The sequence below is a fragment of the Pocillopora damicornis genome, chromosome 2, assembly GCF_964200805.1.
Source record: "Pocillopora damicornis chromosome 2, jaPocDami1.2, whole genome shotgun sequence".
Lineage (NCBI taxonomy): Eukaryota > Metazoa > Cnidaria > Anthozoa > Scleractinia > Pocilloporidae > Pocillopora > Pocillopora damicornis.
Window position 1 is genome coordinate 14,068,726 of NC_142671.1, and position 21,707 is coordinate 14,090,432.

The window sequence follows — 21,707 nt, forward strand, 5'->3', positions numbered from 1 at the left end:
TATTTTTGCAGGATTGGTTTTTCATGTGCTCTCATCTCAAAAGCGAGAGTTTTTATAAAGCGAAAAAGGCCAATTAAATTGAGATTGAGCAGAAATATATGATGAGTGCGTTCACTCAAAAGCTACTCCTAATAGCATATTTCCTACTGAGTGCAACAAATGAAGGGATCAAGTTGAATAAAATCATGTCATAACGCAGTTATGGCACAAATGTCCCTTAAAAACACTTCGAATTTTAAAATCCCTTTATCGTGCGTTTCACATTTCTTGCTGCAGACAAATCTTTCCAGCAGACAAATCTTTCTAGTTATAATTGTTGTTTTTTTTTTTTGTTTTGTCGGGTTTTTTTTTCCCTTTTTTTTTAATAATCGGCTGGAGAGATCAGTGCATCGGCTGGAACAATGTTTGAACGCCAGAAGAGCACTCAGTTGGATAATTATTGATATCAGACGGGGAAAATACGATTTTCCAATATGCAAATTTCAAGGGATTGCTCAGAAAAAAAAAAATTCATAAAAGCATTATATTAAATAGTGTTAAGAACTGCGTTTGCTTTTGCGTCAGTCTTGTCTGACTTACGTGTGTAACCTCAAAAACCTCATCTTAAATGCAAAACCACCATATTCAAGTTCCGATTTGTGTTAAACCAGTCAATTGTTTCTTCGTTATGATTTATAAAAAAGCCGCTTATATTGCCAGCCGATAAAATTTTAAACAGTGGGTTCTGAAAGCTTTATAGAAATGACAATATACTTCCCACTGTCTGAAGGAACAAAACAATACCATCAACAACAGCAAAACAAAACAAACCCGAACAATCTATAATGGAAGGTTTACACACTAAGAACAAACAACTGAGAAAAAAATAGAACTGACCAAGAAAAGAAAAATTTGAGTGAATTATGTAGTAACAGTATAGAACAAAAAGCAATTTCTCAGATTTAAAAGATAAATGTAATTGTAAACATATGATTTTTGGGAGTATGTTTTTCAGTAAACCGATCTAAAAGGCAATTTTTTTCCCGTACAATCATTGAAGACAAAGACGAGTGAATGTGATCGAGGAAGGAGCTAGACAAAGGGTTAGTCTTTTATATCCAGCCAGATCTCGTTTACTTGACAGTTTATAATTGGCTCTTTCGAGAATCGTGTCACAGACTAAAAGGTTTTGGATGCTGACTACAATCGGCCGGGAGGAACTGTCAAATTAAACAAAGGCTAGTACTTTCTAGCGCTGAATCAATACTCTTTATTTAAGTTAAGCTTTATGCGAAACGTAAGTAGCTAAGTCAAGCTGTTTGAACCGTGTTTGTCTAGCATGCCTGACTCAATAAATCTCGATTTTCAGCGCAGTTAAGAAAGTCTTATTAACCTTAGTTACCAGTAAGCACCGATGGTTTTATTTATCTACACCATCGTAAAATCAGAATTGTGATATCTGTCAATAATTTTCTTGGGTTATCAACCATAATTTTGTTTGACGTCAAGAATGAATTATCTAGAAAAAAATATGACACCACCAGATTTCTAATGCTCAGGATTTCATCAAAACACATGAAATTAAAAATGGTCTCAAGAAAGTGTTAATTATGATTGCATATTGCTTTGTACCACAAAAAAGTTTTCTCGATGAGTATACTTCATAAGTAAAATTTTATAAACACAATTTTGAAAAAGGAAGAACGATGCGCTTCTCGGCGCCAGTTTTAATTAACCGCATTGACACTAATGTTATTATGCTTGACAAGAGGATGTGATAAGCACGTAATAGATAGCTGCTAACCCCTCTTACTTAAGAGATGTGCCCGCTGTCCGTTTGACAATATCATCTTCAGTGCAGAGGCAGGGAGGTTACGCAGTTCAAAAAATCATATCTTTTAAAGACAAAGAGGGCAAAGAACCAACACCGCCAACATGGAAGGAAGGGCTCTTATTATATGTCTCCTCTGGGCCAGTTTCTTTGCAAAAAGATCAGTAGCAGCCATGGAAAACATGAAAAGTGGGTCCAGAGAAACACACCTGCCTTCTTTGCTCTTGAACAATCAAGGTAAGAGATATAAACCTCTCAAGTATTAAGTGTCGTCAATAAAAATCATCTAGAAGGTTCGTTCCATATCTTTGAGGCTAATTCGTCGACAAGATGATTTCCTTCTGTAGGATTCAATTTTCTCTTAAAGTCCATTAAAAAGTAATATTTGACTTGCTTCTTGCAGTTCTCGCTGTAAATATGTTAGATTTATGTTTTCTTCAGGTTCGGTTTTTTTTTTTTTTTCTTTTTTTTCCCTTGATGTTGGCAACTGGTTCATGGAGGTATTTGTCACCGACGGACGGCTGACAAGCCCTTTCCCGTTTCTTTGGAAGATATTGAAAAACCACAGGAGGTCATTCTTCTTTTGGGTCAAGGCTAGAGAACCATGTGTGCATCAAATAGTTTTCACCTGAAATTAAACCGAATTCTCCCGGAAACCGTTGGAGAAAGATCTCCTACCGTTAAAAAGTAATAATTTTAACCCTCTGCAGTAAATAATTTTCCCTATCAAACCGTCTCAAGGCTTTTTGAACACTTAGTTGGTAGAGAACCACAACACACAGAGGAAATTCACTTCTCATCACCACAGTTTTGATTCTACTCATTATCCTTGTCTGTGTCATTTCACTTGACCTCAGCGGCAATCACGGGTCTTTCGGTTATTGATATATCTCCAGTAAACACACCCATCGCTCTAGAAAAATCTGTAAAATTGAGATCATTTTTTAAAACACTTATTTGCCAAATAATCTTGGTGAAGAGGTAAATGACCTACACGAGACGGTTCCAATGTCTCATACGAGTCAGTTGTTTAAACCATTTATTGGCTTACTTAAAATAGCGGTTTAAAGGAGTCTATATGATCAAAATGAACTGTTAGTACCAAACTGTTTCGAAAAGTAATGACATTTCAAATAAATTGGTGACTCGAGCATAAAACCTATATCTTGTTTTTAGGATTTTGAAATCATTGATAGACGAATGAACATAGGCATATTTATCCCTTTCTGCCTTCTTAAGTAGTCTTTCACTTACTCCTCTTGAATCTTTGCTTCCATCTGCCATAGTGAAAAAAAATAAAAATAAATTAAATGAGATAAGTAAAACATACACCCCAAGTAAGCATTAAAAGATCGCACCAAGGGAAGCCATGTAACTTTGGGAGAGGCTGTTTGCTTCTACGCAGCAAATAGCGAAGAAGTTTGAAGTTTATCATCACAAAAAGGTTCAATGTCTAAATTTGCAGAGACGAAATCTAGTCCTGTTTCCTTTTTTTACTTAGAACTTAAATTTTAGATTGGAATCGCCAGGCATAATTACACAATGTTGTTCTTGTCGTATTTCAGTTTGCAGTGTAAACGTTCCAAATTGTGCCTCGTGTCTCGACCATAGAACATGCCATAGATGCCAGGATGGCTTTACTTTGCTTGAAAGTTATTGGGGTGCAAGCTGTGTAGAAAGCTGTCCAGACGATTTCACTGCGATACAGACTGAGGACAACGGTGTCATCTGTAGAACTACTGAAGGTAGAAACGTCATGATTTCATCAAATGACACTCTCAGGAAAACCCTTCTCTGAAAAAGATGTCAAGATAATCCTCTTTTAGAACATAGCAAGTATCAAGCTGTAAGACACAAATCTCAAGGGTGGTTATTGAAACACACATCATCTTTTGGTTTGCGAACTCCGTATAGACCGTCTTCAATTTAGCCAAATGTTTTGCCTGAAATCTATATTTATGGTCTTTGTCAAGACGGCCAATAGAGAGCATTTGAAAAAAAACTTATTAAGCGAGAATTCTCGTGGTTCCTTTGTCTAAAACCGCGGCCTAAGTTAATCTTCATCCCAATAACCGACCCTAAAAATATAACAATTAGATCCATGAATTTTAGATCATAGAATATTAAAGGACGATTCATCTTCTTCCAAATCGTTTACTTGTACGAATGACCCAATTTTCTATCTCTTGGTTATAAATAGGATGCAGTAGGATACCGCATTGTTCCCAGTGTGAGGAGCAGTTCGATGATATCTGCGACAGATGTGAAGACGGGTATCTACTTATGCAGCAAGGGACTGGTGCCAAGGTTCAATGCGTGGCTTCTTGTCCCGCGGGTTTCGTGAAACACGGGACCAAATGCAGGCCAGGTAAGCTATACAGTTGTTCGTCTTGAAATTCATTAAAGGAATATCTTCTACACTAGTATTAAACAATAGTTCTATCCGCGATATTTTTTAATCTTAACTTACAGAAATGTGCGAAGACTTCTTTTGTTCTCGCTGTAAAGATGGTTGGGTTCTACAGTACAAACAAGGAACAAAGTGTCTGTCCAACTGTCCATCAGGGTTCTTCAGAAAAGAAGACATGTACAGCGGTCAGCCTTACTGTGAAAGTAAGAAACATTATGCGTTGATTTAACCCTGATTTCTTAGTTACGTCTTGTTCTTAGGAAAGGCGGTTAGCTATAGATTAATTTGGGGTTTCTTCTGCAAAGGATTATTCCCCCACCCCCCATACCCCCTACCATCCATACCCCCTACCCCCCACACGAGGAGGATGTTATGGGCTATATGCATGGAGAGGAAAATTGCTTTTGCAAGTCGCACGCCGTAATTTAATAGGTTAACGGATAGAAAAGTATATTATGAAAAATAATCTGTCTCTATCTCTGTCCGGTCTAGTGTGCAGGGCGAATTGCAAAAGTTGTCAAGATTCTTACAATTGTGATGTTTGTGAAAGTGACTTTTACCTTATCAAGGATGTGTTTTCCAAGTGCTTACTTAGTTGTCCAGCTGGATTTCTTGCTGGTTATAGTTTGGAGTCTGGTAATGTGTGCAACAAAGGTAAGCGAGAAATAGGTTATTACCGAGATGGGCCGCTTTATCTCAAGGCTTAATCCTTACTTCTCAATTTTAGCTATAAATTCTTTAAATGATCTCTCACAGGAGATGAGTTCCTGTCGCTCGTGAATAATGTCATCTGTCCACATAACGAATTATAACAGGAGGAAATGCCTCGGTGTAAAAATTCGCTAAACGATATCGCCTTTTCCCTGATCCTCCACAGATTCCTCAAAACCAGAGTCTTAAGAGATATTTATGTTTTGAATTAGGATTCTACGTGCACCGTGTCCACACTCCTCAAACCTGTCATCTCCTGCCGATACGTAAAAGGGTAAAAAAACGGTGAACAGCACTATTAAAACTATAACGAAATATAATATGAAATGGAATAATATATATATAATATAATACGATAAATATGCATTTCTATAAGCTTGAAGTGGGTTTTGCATATATATACTTGGCCATACACATAAAAAAATTAAAAACAGCGCCATTGCAGGTCACTTTCTTCTGTCTTATCAGAGGGTAACTAATTGTTACCAACTCGGGACTAGAACTGAGTTTTCCCTTTGAAGTAGGAGATAGAGCAGCAAAATAAGATAGCTTGGCTGGTCTCTCTGAAATTAGTTTGTTGACATCAAAGACGCATTTAATAAGACTTCCCCCCTCCACAGCCAAAAATGAATGACGAAATAAATGATGTAATAGGTGTTTTACAAAGGTACCAGCACCTTAATGAAGAACATTCGACCTCTTCGCGCCTTTTGAAATTTATGTTTCTACTCGGATACTTAGACACACGTGGTTGCTTGGACGAAACTTGTTCGCACTGCCAGGATGGTTGGTATCGAGTTCGTATCAGGAGAGACTTTCATTGTCGACAAAAATGTCCTACAGGATATTTTGAGATTATGAGAGAGGGGAAACCAAAGCTTTGTGGACGTAAGTATTAACAACAATAATAACAACAACAAAGTTTGGCAGGAAAATATAAGCAAGATAATGACAAATGGGAAACAAAAAGGAATGGGATGGGTAGCTGCTTTGAAGGCTATTTCCTGTTACCTGTTAGACAGGTTTTTTCACACCGTACGTTAAATATTCTAACCGTACAAACATATCTTTCTCTTTCCTTAACTACATAACGTCAAAGCTTGATACTAATTTTTTGGATTTTTGCTTATGTTTTAAGGGTGCCCGTATAACTGTCAGAAATGCCTTAGTCGCCGAGAATGTAAGCAGTGTAAGGAGGGCCTTTTCAGTGTTGTGCGAGGTGGCAGACTGTATTGTGTTTGGCATTGTCCTCGAGGATACATTCCTCTGGAAGATGATGGGAAATCATGTGTGAGGGGTAAACCTAAATCCTTTTTCATTTTTTTCAATAAAGTTGTACCAAAAACTTCCTACCATTTTTTCTTAAGCAGAAGCGCAGTATCTTCCGTATGTTTCTGAATACATATTATCGCACAACAGTTTCCGATCAAATTTAGAGGGGGTTTCCCTTGAGGAACGCGTATTGGTTTGGAAGAACAAAATTTGCCTCAGTGCATCTATTCTAGAGATCACGTGGTGGAATAGATGACACCGTTTTAAAGGCCACTTTAGTTTGCCCAATGAACAGTCAATATGTGGTTTGCTTACTCAAACGTCGTTTAACTGACACCCTGACACGAAAACCAAATTTTACCGCCCCTTTGTGAACATTTAAAGGTGTCTGTTATATATTCCAATAGTATTTTTTACATTAGCGTGTTACTGGCATTTTTATTCTTGACAGGTTCTTTGATTTATCGCTTGAACAATTAATATGTAAGGTTTCAAAAGAAGGGGGGCGGGGGTTACATTTACCCCGGAAGCCCTTGGGAACCCACTTCCCCCCCACTACCCTCATCTGCGCCATTTTTGTAGTCACGTTGGTTTGACTTCGCTGTACTTCAAACCTTATACTTTTAGCACTTAATTTTGCTAATAAGATTTGTTTAATTTCAGCAAATGACGATCTTTCTGGACGCTTATAAGCTGAAGGATTAGACAGTTTCAGTTATCACATGCATAGGAATTGTGGAACAACCTCCGTCTCTTTATTTGAAGATTTCATAAATGCAAAAAACGTTCTGCGATAGTTGGCTGTTTGGTTTTCTTACTGTTTTTATGTAACTCTTAAACGAACTTTTCACCCAGTTTGCCTCACGTTGAAAAGACACTATTACATCAAAGGTTAATCGTCATGTGTTAACTGCTGTACTGCTTATCTTTGTCACACGATGAATCAAATAATTAAGGGTAACTACTTGAACGAGATGTGGCTCTCTTTTTAGTTCGCATCGGCCCATTTTGATCCTCACCATTATGTCGAGTTGTGTGCCTTGTATAATAAGGATCGGAATGGACCATCATAACACAACTGAACACACCCCAACTCAGCGCAATGCACATGGTGACATTCATTTAAGACTTCACTACCTGTCAGTCGAAATTTCCCCATTAAGCGACTAATTTGATTCTGCATCGATAGAAAAAAAATGTGCTTATATTATTGTGGACAACGTTAAAGATCTAAATCACGGGAGGGAATGCTGTAGTTCTCTTATGGTCCAACTTCTTTTGACCAACACCACAGATCTGCCTTGCTCTGGTTACATATGATAACGATCATCACGTTTTTCTGACACCATAGTTTTTGGAACGACATACGCGCTCAGGAAAAAAGGCGAAAAAAGGAAAGAGCTTCTGTTCAAACCCACTTATCAAGCTTGTATAATTTATTTAACGGTTCGTCCGACGTTCAGATATGGTTTTATCACAGTAGTCTGCACATAAGACTCGATGCAAGAATGAAATCCGTAAGTTTCAGAACTTCTTGACTCCCCGTCCTTATTACACAAGATTTGTGTGTTTTCTCAGTGCAGAAACGGACAGTTTCTGTGTGCGTTACCAACCCTAAAGTGTGCACCAACAATATAAATATCAAGCTTGAAAACAAGAAATTCAGCACTGCTCCATTTCCTCCCTCTCGAACAACAATACATGACTTTGAAAAAGAACAGCGCTCTCTAATTCTTTCAGCAGGCGGCTGACCACAACGTCTCTCGTGTTTCTAACTTGCTGGTCATGTAAAGAAGAGGTACTTTTTTTTCCAACTTACTTAATGCACGCGCCAAGGAAATTGAAACACGCACGTAAATTTTCTCAGATAGGAAGACAAGAATCTTCACACTTGACACCGACCCGCCTTTTTGCACATTAAACAATTTTTATGGAAATTGCTCTTTTGTTTTGCAATTCCTTAGAGTGAAAGTTCCCGCACAACCAATTGCATTAATATTTTAGCTGAAGATCATGATGATGAATATCGCTATGCTTGATGCTTGACTTTACAGGCTTGGACATAGCGCGTTTTTAAGAATCTCGAGACAATGAGGCCCGCAAACCATTCAAAAAGCGGTATTCCGCACAAAAGGCCAAGTACTCAGCCAAAGATGGTCATCATATCAAACTGGAAACAAAAAGCATTAATACTTACCAAACGAAAAGTTTGGTAAGCAAGCGAAGAGTTTGAGATTCCCTGACTGTTTGGAAGTATTTTGTTGGTTAATAAACACTGCTATATCCATGGGTTTGAACACGACAAGTATCGATGAATCCATGTTAAGTCGCAACAGATTGAATTCATTATTGTCCTAACTTCAGATGAATTATTTATCTTTTTTATTGCCTTATCGGCAGTATCTAACCAGGCTGGCCCAGTTCAAACGGGACTGTAAATAGAGTGATGGAAGGAAGTCTAATTTTTAGGTAAGCAATTCTTACGTACTGACTCGACGCTTTCCAGTCAAACCCGTAGCTCTCAGAGTTTTTCTTTTATTTTTGGCAACTTTGTGCATGCAGTTAACTCAGTTAAGAGCCGCCGTAAGCTATCAGACTAAACCAAACGGTTTTAGATTACAGACAGCGTTCAACTTTTTCAATTGAGTTGGTAAGACGCTGGAACTGAAACAAAAATTCAAAACGAAGTTCAGGTGAGTTGTTGTACTGAGAAGGCTAGTCCATCCCGGTATGAAACAAGTTTAAATGCGTCGCTGAAACCGATCAGTGAAACGGAATGCGTATGACTAAAACAGGACAATCAAGTTTAAGAAACAAAGCTGCTGATTAAAACTCATTGACCTTATCAAAACGTAAATAGAAAGATTATTCAAAAGATAGAACGTCAAAATGTTCTTTGAAAAATCATTCGTTGACTATCAGTCTATCTGGCTTGATCATGATAAAAACTGTGCACGTCATACTGGGGGTCTTTGCATCGGCAGAAAATTATTTTTCAAATTTATACACGTAAATGAACGAGTGAAAGTTTGTCTTTTGTGATAATATGCCAGCTGGACGACTGAAAAACAAATTAGCGAACAAAAGCGAAACATCATCAACATCAGAAATGAAAACAAAGGCAAAGGGAGATTTCCAACGCGGCAATCATCAAACGGTCGCTCTGTTTTTTAATTAACCAAAAGTGACTTTCAAATCAGAACCAAGAAACACAATTTCCTAAGTTGGAAAAGGAGTATTCGTTATTTAGACCCACTTTTTAGTTTATTAACCAACCTAAAGGAAATTTTCTGGTTTCTAGCATACCCAAAACCCATGGGCACTCTCATTACGCACTCATGGAATAAAATGAATTTTAATATTTGTCCGTCTATGGCTAAATAAACCATGCCATGAAAAACTGATGGTCCCGTATATTTCTACATTTTTAGATTTACACTATGGTGGTATATGAGCTGTGCATAAATCGTTTACTTTTCACTCATTCGAGAAAGGCACGTTTGCCATAAGGGAACTGATCAACTATCTTGTATATCTTATGAGACACAAGTACTATATTCGTGGGAAGCTAAGCCGAACCCCACAGCTGAACAGAATCTGAAGAAGGAAAGCCACTCTAAACGGTATTATTATGTTTGTAGTTATCCGGTCGATCGATGGGAGGATGGCTATTCTTCTCTAAAACGGCGCATGCTTTCTCAAATGAGTGATATCTTTGATCTAGACCGGGAAATCTTTTCTTTTGTGCTGGGATTGTGTAAAGAGCAAAACCTAATTATGGTTATATTTCAGTTTGAAATTAGGTAAAGTATGAATTAAACTCAAAGGGAAAACAACGAGATTTGAATTGTATTCATGTGCAAATTCTAATAATTCAAATAACACAATTTTAGAACATTGGAAATAAGACAATCTACAGAATACGTGCATTAGAAACAAGGATCTATAACATTATTAAGATTTATTTCCTGTGAGTTACATAAATGGTGCTACGGAGAACACTTGAAAGTTTTCCTACCTATTCTCTTTCAAAATATCAAGAGTTGGTCCAACTTCATCTGAATAAATACGAATGAGACTCATGGACAATAGGTTAGAGAAGGAATAAACGCAACTTTTATCTTCCTGACTGACATAAAGACATTTAAGTCAATGATTTGTTCTTGGGTTTCCTACTCGACGTAATTTAATCCTTGATCCTTTGACCAATCAAACGTAAAAGGCTGTTAAGGAGGAAATAGAAAAGCAAATTTAATATTTTTTTCTGACACAACTGTTTGTTCATAGTGAATCTTTGGCTTTTCATTTTAAATTGTCAACTGTTTACCAGCGGATCACTGAGTCAATGGCCAGTTATTTTTTTAAATTACGAATCGACTTATTCATCACCTTTGTCAGAAAATCACAAGTTGACCATTAATTTAGAGTGACACTGAAACCGCTGACTTTGTTTCAGAACTTTTCGTCTTTAAAAAGGATTGCCCGCTTACTTGAGCCGCCACACTTCCTAAAACAACAAATTAAACACAAGTTGGCGCACAGCGAGTTGATTGTTGCGCTTTTAAAATTATAGAGTACTGACAACAGTAAAAGAAAGAAAATTTATTTCGCAAGATTACGTAGTTACAGCAAGGAAAGACGAAACCTGTTTGTACCGCCCATAAACAGCTTCTAGACAATCGTCCAAAAGCCACACAGCTGACAGGTGTGTTTCTTTTAGAAAAACTGGTAATATCTTTAAATTACAAAGACAACCCCTGTGATAGATAGAAGAGAAAGTGACATGCCGAATACAACAGCAAACCATACGCGCGGATTTAATCCTATTCAACCATACGTTTGGTATTGGGTTTTGAGGGGAATCATTGCATTGTTAAGTATCACTGGGAATGGACTTGTCATCTACTTCGTTGTCTCCAAACGACGCCTGCGTGTAAGCAATAACTGGTTCGTGCTCTCCCTGGCAGTTGCCGATTTTTGTGTCGGTTTGTTTACAACGCCGAGTGAACTTGTTTGCACGCTTTACTATCGCTGCGATTGGCGTTTTCAGTTCTCATTTTACAACTTTCTTCTCTTTGCCTCTACGTTAAATTTGTGGGCAATGGCAATAGATAGATATGTTGGGATTGTACATTCTTTGCGTTACACATCACTCATGACAGGCAGACGAGTTTTTGCAATGATAAGCATGGCGTGGGCAATCTCACTTACTGCGCCGTTTGCACGTCTAATTTGGTGGTTTAGTGATTCCCCTGCTCTGAAAAAGATCGACAAATACTATCGAGTTGCTCTTGATCTTTTCTTCGGCGTTTTCTCGTGTGTCGTACTGTTATTCATTTACATCCGTATATTGTTCATTTCTCGCAAACTCTCGAGACAAACAGCCTCACAAATGAAAGACATTAACTTCAATCACGGTCAGAGTGAAGATCGCGACATCCAGAATATCTCATCAAAACGTCGTCGACGGCCTCGAAGAAATTCAACTTCAATCGCGGTTCTTGGATCAGTGATTTTCTTATTTGTTATGTGCTACAGTTTAAGCATCTATATTTCTTTTTGTTCAAATTTTCAACTTCACTCAGTAAGCACTTTAGTCGGTTTAATTTCTTTGTTATTGGTACACTGTAACTCGTGCGTTAATATAATGGTGTATGCGTTCATGAAAAGTGATATTCGCAGAGAATTGAAGCGCTTGTGTCGATGTGGAAGCCCAAGAGATCTTCAGTCTCAGTCGAGAGAATTTTCTCTTAATCAAGCTGGAAATACGAGTGGTACGTTGTAACCTTTTAACTTATTATATCGTCACTCTTTTTTCGTAACAGTAAGTGTTATATCAGTTTAGGATGGAAGATGTTTAGCATACTAATTTATAAAATAATTCAAATAGTACGCGCGCTCTGATTGGCCATAAAACCATTTTACATGGGCGTATGTAAACACGGTTTTCGTTCCTCTTTCATTAATTATTTTATAAAAGAAATGTAAAATGGTTTCCGTGTTTACATGGCCTGATGTAAACACGGACACCATTTTACATTTCTTCAGTAATTAACGGGAAAAGTTTCTAAAGAAACTGTGGTGCTACGTGGATGGTGTAGAATAAAAAGATAATTTGATTTTATCAACTGAGTTGATAATGTAAATTTGCCTCCGTAAAGAGTTTCAAAGCTGACGTTTCGATTGAAAGCCCTTCTTCCTTTGCTCTGACTCAGAATTGGAAAAGGACTTGAATGCACAAGTATATTTGATCGTGATCCGCGTATAGTTTTTTTAAAGAGGCGTATATGAAAAAAGAAAAAAAAAACAATGAAAAATGGAGCTCGTATTTACACAAATCTGATCTTGTTCTTCATTTCTAGTTGACCTTCGTTAGTGCCTTGAGTAAATTGATATTTCTTTTCATGATGTCACATCATTGCAAACTTCTATCGAATATATATTATGTCACCCGAGTTAATCTTCAGACTGACAGGTTAAACAACGACCTTTAAGGACTAAAAACTTCGGGATGTGAACGACAAAGTGATGAACAGGATAATCTGAAACCGTAACACTTAATCATTAGCTTCTAATTTGCTTTCTTCGATCAGGAAAAAGAGTCATTTCCATTGCGAGTTATGTTAGGATTATTTTCCATGCTATAAGGGCGGGACATAATAAATTGAAATGCAAATTCGCCTAAAAAAATTAGCAAGTTCAGCTGATTATAAAGGTTATTTGATGCTAAGTTTCGGATCGATAGCCTCTTTTCATTCTAGCTCATTCTGCGGTTCATTTTTTAATCTTTTTGCTTAAATCGCATGAAAATTTGACTCCTCCTTTTCCATTTCGTTTGTTATGTGTAAAAGGAGTTTTCGTTCAGTCCAGTCAGCAGTTTCTCTTTTCTGTTTCTAATTGTGCACTGACCTTCCCCATCTTTTTTGTTTACGCGAAATGCAAGTTAGCGCTCTCTTCTGTTTCCGAATTTAACACTGACCTACCCCCATGCTTTGTTGAAGTAACACATCCATGAAGAGGCTTTCAAAGTCAATTGTAAACTTCTATATTCCATACTTCTTTAGCTGGTCAACAAGGAATTTGTGTCCAGGTAAATAAGGATTACTCGATTAAATCATTATTTTCGGTATTCGTTTGTGGTTTACGATCAATACGGACCTTGTTGAGCACTGACAGACCGCCGAGATCTTCGTCACGCCGTAAAAACTTCAAAATACTCGAGCTTTGTAACAAAAGGTAGCTTTTGAATTACCACGGGTTGCCCTTCAAGATCCTTATTACATATAAGGCAACGCAGATGAACCAAAACCGAGCTAAACGGCCCTGAATCAGCCTGAAAAACTCACTGGGCACCAAAAAACAAAACCTTGAGCTGCGGAGGCTTATTGTGCGAGCTTGGGCTGCTTATGATGTCATTGGCAGTTTTGTAAAATCGCAGCCATATAGTATATCTCTATACTGCCATCGATGAATATAGGAAAGACTGAAAAGTTAAGAGAGTAACTTTACCTCTCTATTCCTTTTAGTCCGCAAATTATTTTCAATGAATGGGGAACAATTTACCTCGTCCGGAAACCAAACTACCGTCTCACACACTTCAACTTACCTAAACATCATTTCTATATTATCCTAAGGCTTGTCCTGTATAGTGTACTTGTTACTCCCGGAATCCATCATTATCCAGACCCAAATATTTGAAACGTTTCCGACGTGCAGTTTTTCCCGTGTTATTGTTAGTTTTTAAAAGTTTCGTTCTTGCAGTTCTCTTCAAAGTCATTGAATCTGAGAGTGTATCATCAACTGGTAACAAGCATATTTTCCTTGAATTTTTTCGAGGTTACATTACTTTAGTCCTTTGTCGATCTTACCTTGACCCTGATTGAGTGCCTCCATTGATAACTCTGTTATGCTTTCGTCAAAACAACGCTGGTCTCAATACCTCGTTGTTCTCGCACTTTAAAGTATTGGACTTTCATCGAGAACACAATATCTCGTTGTCAGAATAAATGAATAAGCGGTTGTGAAGCCTTCTGAGCATTGACATAGCTAACGAATAATTTCTTTAATGGAATTTTAGTCAAATCAGTTCCGGAAGAGGAAACTGAGGGAGGATGATGTCATGAATAAAAGTTGCCTATATTCAAATTTGACTATAACCCATCAGGACTCTCTAGAAGCCAATACCTGATCTTTATTACTTCGAAATCACTACGGTAGACTTTATGCTTTTAAAACTATCGAACGCAGAATAGTATAATACTAGTTTTTTCCTTATAGGAAACGAATAGGGAGTGATTTCCTGACACCTAAAAAAATAAATGACTTCTAACATTTTTTTAAGAAGACCTCACGCAAACATGATATGATATGATAAGTAAGTTACGTGATAGCATCTCTCCTGAAAAGGGTTTTGTTTACATCGTTTATAGATTATACGTAACTTGGTGGTTTAATCAGTTCGACCAAATTACTATATTGCAACCGTGAGACTCGACAACGAGAGGAATAGGGAGTACATTGAAGCTACCAATCGTCGAAACTAAAGAACTGAATGGTGGCAAAAACAACGAAGAGAGAAACCTGTGAAGCGACTTGAATGATGCTGAAAGCAAATGGACGAATTCTCAGACAGCTTTGACTGAAACGATATGATTAGACACCATCTTTGAGATAAAGAGCGTGGCCGTCAAAATTCTTTAATCATGGAAAACATTTCGCATTCAAGCAACGACTCAAATAATTTAGGACATGCTCTGATTGAGCCTCAAGAAATTTGGTATTGGACCATCAAGGTTATCATCGCTTTTCTAGCAATTGTGGGTAATGGCATCGTCATCTTCTTGATCGTTTCAAAACGGCGCCTACGCGTCACGAACAACTGGTTTGTGCTGTCCTTGGCAATTGCGGACTTTTGCATTGGCTTGATAACAACGTCCACTGGAATCCTTTGTACGTTTGGATTTCAGTGCGACTGGCGATTACAACTTGGAGTGTACAACTTCCTGCTTTACACCTCCACACTAAACTTGTGGGCGATGGCTATCGACAGATATGTTGGAATTGTACATCCATTGCGTTACATGTCACTAATGACATTCAAGCGAGCTTCAGCGATGATAGCTATGTTTTGGTTCACCTCCTTTCTTGCCGCATTTGTCCGTTTGTTTTGGCTCTATGGTATAGTCGACAAAACGATCGATAGGTACTATCGCATGGTAATTGATCTTTTATTCGGTGTTTTCTCGTGCGTGATGTTAGTGACTGTTTATGGGCGTATCTTTTACATCTGCCGAGAAAAACTCAGACAATCAACTACACAAATAGATCAAGTAATTTTCAATCACTCCTCAAGTGTTCCACAACGCCTTAAAAAGGCCAGAAGAAATGCATCAGCAGAAGTTCTAGGACTAGTAATTTTATTGTTTGTAATTTGTTACAGTCTTAATATCTGTGTTTCATTTTGCTCCAATTTTGATGTGTGCCACCTTAGTAGTCCTGTTGATACTATAGCTTTGTTGTTAGTGCACCTTAATTCTGCGGTGAATTTTGTTGTGTATGCCCTCATGAAGAAAGACATACGCAAAGAATTACAAAGGTTTTGGAGACCGATGAGATGTGATAATCCTGTTCATCTAACTGAATGCCGAGTTACCTTGGTTTAGAAAGAAAGACTGTAAGTTTATGTATATAGTATAAAACCAAACTCAAAACACATCAAAGCGGTCATTCGGTACAAAGGTAAATAATACAAACTCACTACCGAAAAAGGCCCGTGCTAAAAAAACAGTTTACATGTTTACGGACTTGATCCGGATGTTTTAGCAAGAATTTCACCGCCAAAAATATTGCCAATTGAATAAGCTAAGATATTACAACAGACAAATGTTGGCAACAGAAAAAGGGCCACCGTAAGGTCATTTGAAATAAAAGGTGGGCGTAGTGTCTAAAACGGAGACCGGCTCAGAAACTACGCCCACCTTTTATTCAAATTACCTTACACTGACCCTTTGTTGTGACAAAAAAAAAAAAGGTTCGCCACTTTGCTAAACGTTATTGTTATAACATTTACATACATTTATTGAACACATCCCCATCTGGGGCTTTTCAGTGAACAAATTGGATTACAAAATTAAAATACATGCAATATAATACGAATTATATATCTTTAAATAAAATATGGTCAGTTTAAAAATTCATTCAAAAGGTCATTTTTTAGAGCTCTCCTGAAGCGGGACTCTTACATAATTTAAGGCTTGGATCTAACTTGTTCCAGATAGATACACTTTAGTGATAAACGTTTTCTGTCTTGTTGCAGTTTTAAAAGAGGAGTGATTAGTCGTTGAAAGTTTCTGGTTATACGTCCAGATACGCGCTGCCTCTTGTTATATAAATAGATGTAAAGTATTCCGGGGCTTGACCCGTCATGCATTTAAATGTTAAAGCAGCATCTCGGCGATACAGTTGTGTTTTTACAGAGAGCCAACGTAAGTTTCTTAATACAGGAGAGATATAGTCATACTTCTTTACGTTGCAGATCTAATTCGCGCGGCTAAGTTTTGAACGTAATGCAATTTACGAATATCACAGACTGAGACTGATGACCACACTGATGAACAGTAATATAGTTTACTGAAAACAAGCGCGTTTATTATGGTTTCAAGCAGTTGTTCATCGAAAACGAATCTAATACGGCTTATTTGAGATAATTTAGACATGCAAGATGATACTACAGTAGAAATATGACTATCAAAAGATAGCGTGGGGTCAAAAATTACTCTAACGTCTTTGACTGATTGAGCCGGGTTAATGTCATTTCCTAGTAAGGATAATTTCAGAAAGTCCAATAATTTCGAAGACATTCCTCGGAAGACATTCCCTTTGCGCGAGTCGAACTTCCCGTTTGACTTCACGTCTAAAATTCCGATAGCCTGACCCAATAGCCGGGTCGTTTGTTTGTCTAGCTAGTCGTTGTCAGCAATCTCTTGTCCTCATCAAGCTGCGAATGTTGTAATTAATAAACGAATTTGGTCTCGCTCTTTGTCTAATAATTTTGACGGGTCCACGTTGATCAAGGATTTGATGAAATAATGAATTAAAGGTGTCGAGTTTGCCTTCGTTATCTTCGAATATGTCGAATATAGACCAAGGGGCACTTGATATGTCAGCCAAAAATGCATCTTTTTTTAAAGTTTTTGAAGCTTCTAGGGGATATATACGTAGGCTTTGGGCGAGGTTTCTTGAGATTCAGTGATGCAACAATGAGATCGTGATCGCTTATCGAGTTTCCTAAGACACTTGTTTTACTGATGAGGTTTTTGTTGGAGGCAAGTTATTACTCGCGCGCAAGGAGTAACTACAAACTCTCTTGCTACAAACTAAAAAAACTATCGAAACATGTTTTTAAGTGTCTTTTATTTTCTTAAATTCGTTACAAATCTGCTGCTGTCCATACCTTTTGTTCTCTAGTTCTAAAAAAAACGAATTTGAATTTTAGTATTCCTTTTTTTTATTTTTCATAGGAAAATGGAAGAAAAACAACAAGGCGTTTTTACGTTTCTATCTCTAAGAAATAGAAATGGTGGCCCACGCAGGTCTTTTTGATACAAAGGCTTTGTCCGCTTGTTTCAGACACCTGAGTCGGCTTTTTGACGGTTCCCGTGTTAGATTTCGGACACTTGCGTTCATTTTTGGGCGATTCCGTCGGTTCTGATCGACTTCGGACTTAAACGTCTGTTCTCACACGTTTCCATCCGATTTCCAACACTTGTGTCCGCTTTTCACAACATGATCTCGAGACCGAAATTACGATTATCGTTATTTCTAAATTGGCACCAAATTTATGGATATAGTAATTTCGTGGCACTCTTTACCAATGCTTTTTACACGTGTTAAATAAAGAGAAGGACTCGGTTCCACTGTCTTACAACATTCAAGATGGCGGAGGAAAGGGGTAAATGTGCGTTCAGTTGTGATCAGCATGATCTCGACACCAAAATAACGATTACCGTTATTTCTAAATTGGCCCTGAAATAACGAATATCATAATTTCAGTGCATGTCTGAGACCTTCGGGCTCCAAGCTTGGGAACTAGTATTCAGGGAAAGATAAAATGGCGGCTTACGGCGGCGAAGGAAATCTCAGTAGTTTAATATTTAGCGTGAAAAGGCTTGGGTGTTGTGATCTGGTTCTCAAGTAAAAAAAAAATCACGGTCTGCAATGGCCCTACCACCTTTTGAACAACAAGAAAACATTGAAACGGTGGTAAAAAGCAGCAAGTTTCGAAGTCTAAACGAAAGATGGGTAAGCTGAGTTTCAGTCAAATATCATGACATTTGGGATGTAATTTCGATACCGAATAAATAGTTCTACATGGTTACACACGCATAGGATTCTGTTGTGTTCACGTGAAGGCCATTTCAGCCATTCCTGCCACTTGTAAGTGGTAGGAAATAAAAGATATGTATAGTTGTTTCGTATTGAAGCCCTGTGAAATCAAAAATTTGATTTATTTCTTCTTTGTTTTAGGTGGTCATTATCCATTACTTTTGGAAGTCGATGCTGATGAGAAAGAAAAAATGTTTATGATTATTTCTTCTCTCGAACATTTTACTATTTAGGTACCAAATAATCTTGATACTGAAGATCACTGCATCCATTATGAAAAAATTACCCTTGATTGCTTTGTCAACTGGAATGTATAATGTAATATACCTTGTGATTTGTGGGATTTTCACAAGTAAACTAGAAATACTTGAAGAGGGTAATGATGTACTTAATGCAGAGCATTTAGTACAAAGTCTGCTTTGCTGTAATCTACCTGAAGGTGCTTTTTATATGCTAGTAAGACTTGCACAGCCCAGTCAAAATGTTTTTGAGTAGTAGAAAAGCTGGCCAAACCTCTTCCTGAAAAGCAGTCTGAAAAATGTGAAGTTAGCGGAAGGTACTTCATTGTAGGCGGCCAAATTGTAAGCTGCCAGCCCATTTTGAGTGAGCAGTAAAACTCAAGATTGGCTATTTTAGCTAATTTTATTGAGAACCAAATTCCCAGCAACGGGCACAATTTTACTGGGCTATTTGTTATTTAACTACTTAGTAATATTCTTATTAAAATTTACTGCATTCCTTTCTAATAATTTGCTGTTGATTGTATGCTGTATATAGCTTATGATTTGTGTGATTTTCACAAGTAAATTAGAAATACCTGAAGATGGCAATGATGTACTAGATAATGTACTTGATGCAAAGCTATTTTGGTGCAAAGTGTGTGCCTTGTCTGTCGGTGATTTTGCATGCTAATAAGACTTGTAATTCAAATAATACACATCAGCTGGAGTGGGAATATTAAAAGAAAAATAATAATATTTAGCTATACCAAGTTCTGGTTTTATGTCCAAAGTGTGTGCCTTGTCCATAGGTGATTTTGCATGCTAATAAGACTTGTAATTCAAATAATACACATCAGCTGGAGTGGGAATATTAAAAGAAAAATAATAATATTTAGCTATACCAAGTTCTAGTTTTATGTCCAAATTAAGCACTTAGTTGAAGATCACTGCACTGCTCAGGTCCAGAAGGCTGAAAGAGTACTGTCTGCTGTTAGTTTGATTTTTGTCGTTTCTATTGATTTATTTTATTTATCAATGTTTCTTTGAATTGTAATTCATTGATCTCTTTCAATAGTGCAGGTTCGCTCATGTAACCTAATCTCCCACTTATGTATGTATGTATGGATGAGCTCAGTCAAAATGTTTTTGAGTGGAAGGCAAGCTGGTGATAGTAATAGGCAGCAGAGGCTGAACCTTGTCTTGAATGGAAGTGTGAAAAGTGTGAAGTTAGCGGCAGCTATATTGTGGCAGGCAGCCAAATTGTCAGCTGTGGCACATTTTGACTGGGCTGATTGTGTGTAGTATAGATGTGCACTTCTTTTAGGGTGTTAAACAGGTTAAAGTACCAAGAAATCCTCTGTGATAACTTGATAATTCAAGATGTAAAAATTTGAAATAATAAGGTAAAGCTTGATCATTCTTAAGAGTTTCCATTTGTTCTGGAAATTTGGGGGAGGGTCAGGGGAGCATTATTTATACATAAATAATGTACATAAAAAGTAAAAAAAAAGGACCAAGGTAAAATCCCAATTTGTTTTAAGAGTTAATTTTATTAAGAGAAAACCCTGGATATAGCTTGGGATTTGTGTGATTTTCAAAAATTGTTAGGAACCTTGTTAATTTTCAGCTTCAAGAACACAAGTACATAATCTTTAGTGCAGCCCTCTTTTCTCCCCGCCATTATTCTAATTTTTTTATCAAGTTTCCTTTTTCTTGTGTTCAATTAATTTATTGTCTTTACAGGTGAAATTTTAATATCTGCTAGCACAATTATCTCTGCTAAGAGTGTCTACCATCACTCTTGCCGGTCTCAAGCCCAAAACGCTGCAAACTAGCTGAAACTACATGTATTTCGTAAAATTGCAATGAAATCTATCTAAAAACACCAAAATCCGGCAGAACGCACGAGTTTTTGCCAAATTTTACGCAAAAGTTGACAAAAGCGCTCAATTCGACCTGAAAAACACTTTTTTTTTGTGCAAAAATCAGCCTATTTTACATTCAAAAGCACGATGTCTTTAACAAAATAGGGATACAATCCATGTGAAAACACTTATTCCAGCTAAAACGCAGTGTTCTCAATAAAATTTGGGGAAAAAACGCGTAAAAACCGTCAGAAACACGACAAATTGGGCTGATTTTACCTACTTTTTGTGTAAATAGCTGCTAAAACCCTCTAAACTAGCTGGAACTACATGTTTTTCACAAGATCGCCATAAAATCTTGAAACGTTGCTTTAGGGACCTTTATGCTTCCAAAACGAGTTTTTACTTTAAAAAAAATGGAATGAACAAAGATGTTAAAGGGGAAAAAGCTGTGAGAAAGGAGAAGTTTAGTGTTGCTGTTTGATATGCCGCCCAGATATATCAATTTATTAATTTAACGCCTTTAGCCGTGGGCAGAAGTTTTTCTCTATACTAAGAGGACCCTCCCTATGTTGACGAACCTCAATAACTCGTTGATTTTACTGTTTTTACACAGATTTGATTTTAACCATATTCGCCAAAATAACTGCCAAAACACGGCAAACCAGTATCTCGGCCAAGAGCGATATTGGCCATTTCACACATCCTTATTAGATATGAATTTTATTAAAGATTGTCATTCTAGCATATGTTGGCTAGTTACCACAGGTTTCTTGATTTTCATGGGAAAGTGGCATTGGTTGGTACCATGACCAATCTCCTCGACTTTCCCATGATTTTCATAGGATGTTAGCGACCCATACTTCGAACCTCAGTTGTTTTTTTTTTTTTTTACATTGGCGCGAGTTTTACAACTTTCTTGTGGTTTGGCATTGACTCAGAGTTGGGCTTATTTTTATGGCTAATCCATCGGCGACTTTCTCATGATTTTCTTGGGTTCTCAACAGTGACACGCACTTTGGAACCATAATTTT

The 21,707-nt window shown here is 37.3% G+C and overlaps 3 protein-coding genes and 1 long non-coding RNA gene across 5 annotated transcripts; all 4 read left to right on the forward strand.

Annotated features, from left to right (window-relative positions):
* Window positions 1-973: 973 nt before the first annotated feature.
* LOC113674793 (furin-like protease 2) lies at window positions 974-7,173 on the forward strand. Of its 2 annotated transcripts, XM_089197717.1 has the most exons (8): window positions 974-2,047; window positions 3,376-3,555; window positions 4,011-4,178; window positions 4,283-4,423; window positions 4,713-4,874; window positions 5,673-5,819; window positions 6,070-6,228; window positions 6,867-7,173. In XM_089197717.1, exons 1-8 carry the CDS (start codon window positions 1,915-1,917, stop codon window positions 6,893-6,895), a joined length of 1,119 nt encoding a protein of 372 aa, XP_089053843.1. In that variant the 5' UTR covers window positions 974-1,914; the 3' UTR covers window positions 6,896-7,173. The 2 variants fall into 2 exon arrangements, with proteins under 2 accessions (XP_089053843.1, XP_089053844.1); XM_089197718.1 differs by lacking the exon at window positions 4,713-4,874 and having other exon boundaries at window positions 1,158-2,047.
* Window positions 7,174-10,711: 3,538 nt separating this feature from the next.
* On the forward strand, window positions 10,712-14,749 carry LOC113674811 (adenosine receptor A3). Its single transcript, XM_027191306.2, has 2 exons — window positions 10,712-11,977; window positions 14,633-14,749. The coding sequence occupies exons 1-2, from the start codon at window positions 10,987-10,989 to the stop codon at window positions 14,641-14,643; spliced, it is 1,002 nt and encodes a 333-aa protein (XP_027047107.1). The 5' UTR covers window positions 10,712-10,986; the 3' UTR covers window positions 14,644-14,749.
* Window positions 14,750-14,768: 19 nt separating this feature from the next.
* LOC113674813 (adenosine receptor A2b) lies at window positions 14,769-16,650 on the forward strand. The gene has a single exon (XM_027191309.2). It carries the CDS (start codon window positions 14,906-14,908, stop codon window positions 15,863-15,865), a length of 960 nt encoding a protein of 319 aa, XP_027047110.2. The 5' UTR covers window positions 14,769-14,905; the 3' UTR covers window positions 15,866-16,650.
* A 1,357-nt stretch (window positions 16,651-18,007) lies between these two features.
* On the forward strand, window positions 18,008-19,707 carry LOC149049997 (uncharacterized). The gene is made up of 2 exons (XR_016183579.1): window positions 18,008-18,503; window positions 18,729-19,707. It is a non-coding gene; the product is annotated as an uncharacterized LOC149049997 (long non-coding RNA).
* The last annotated feature ends 2,000 nt before the right edge of the window (window positions 19,708-21,707 follow it).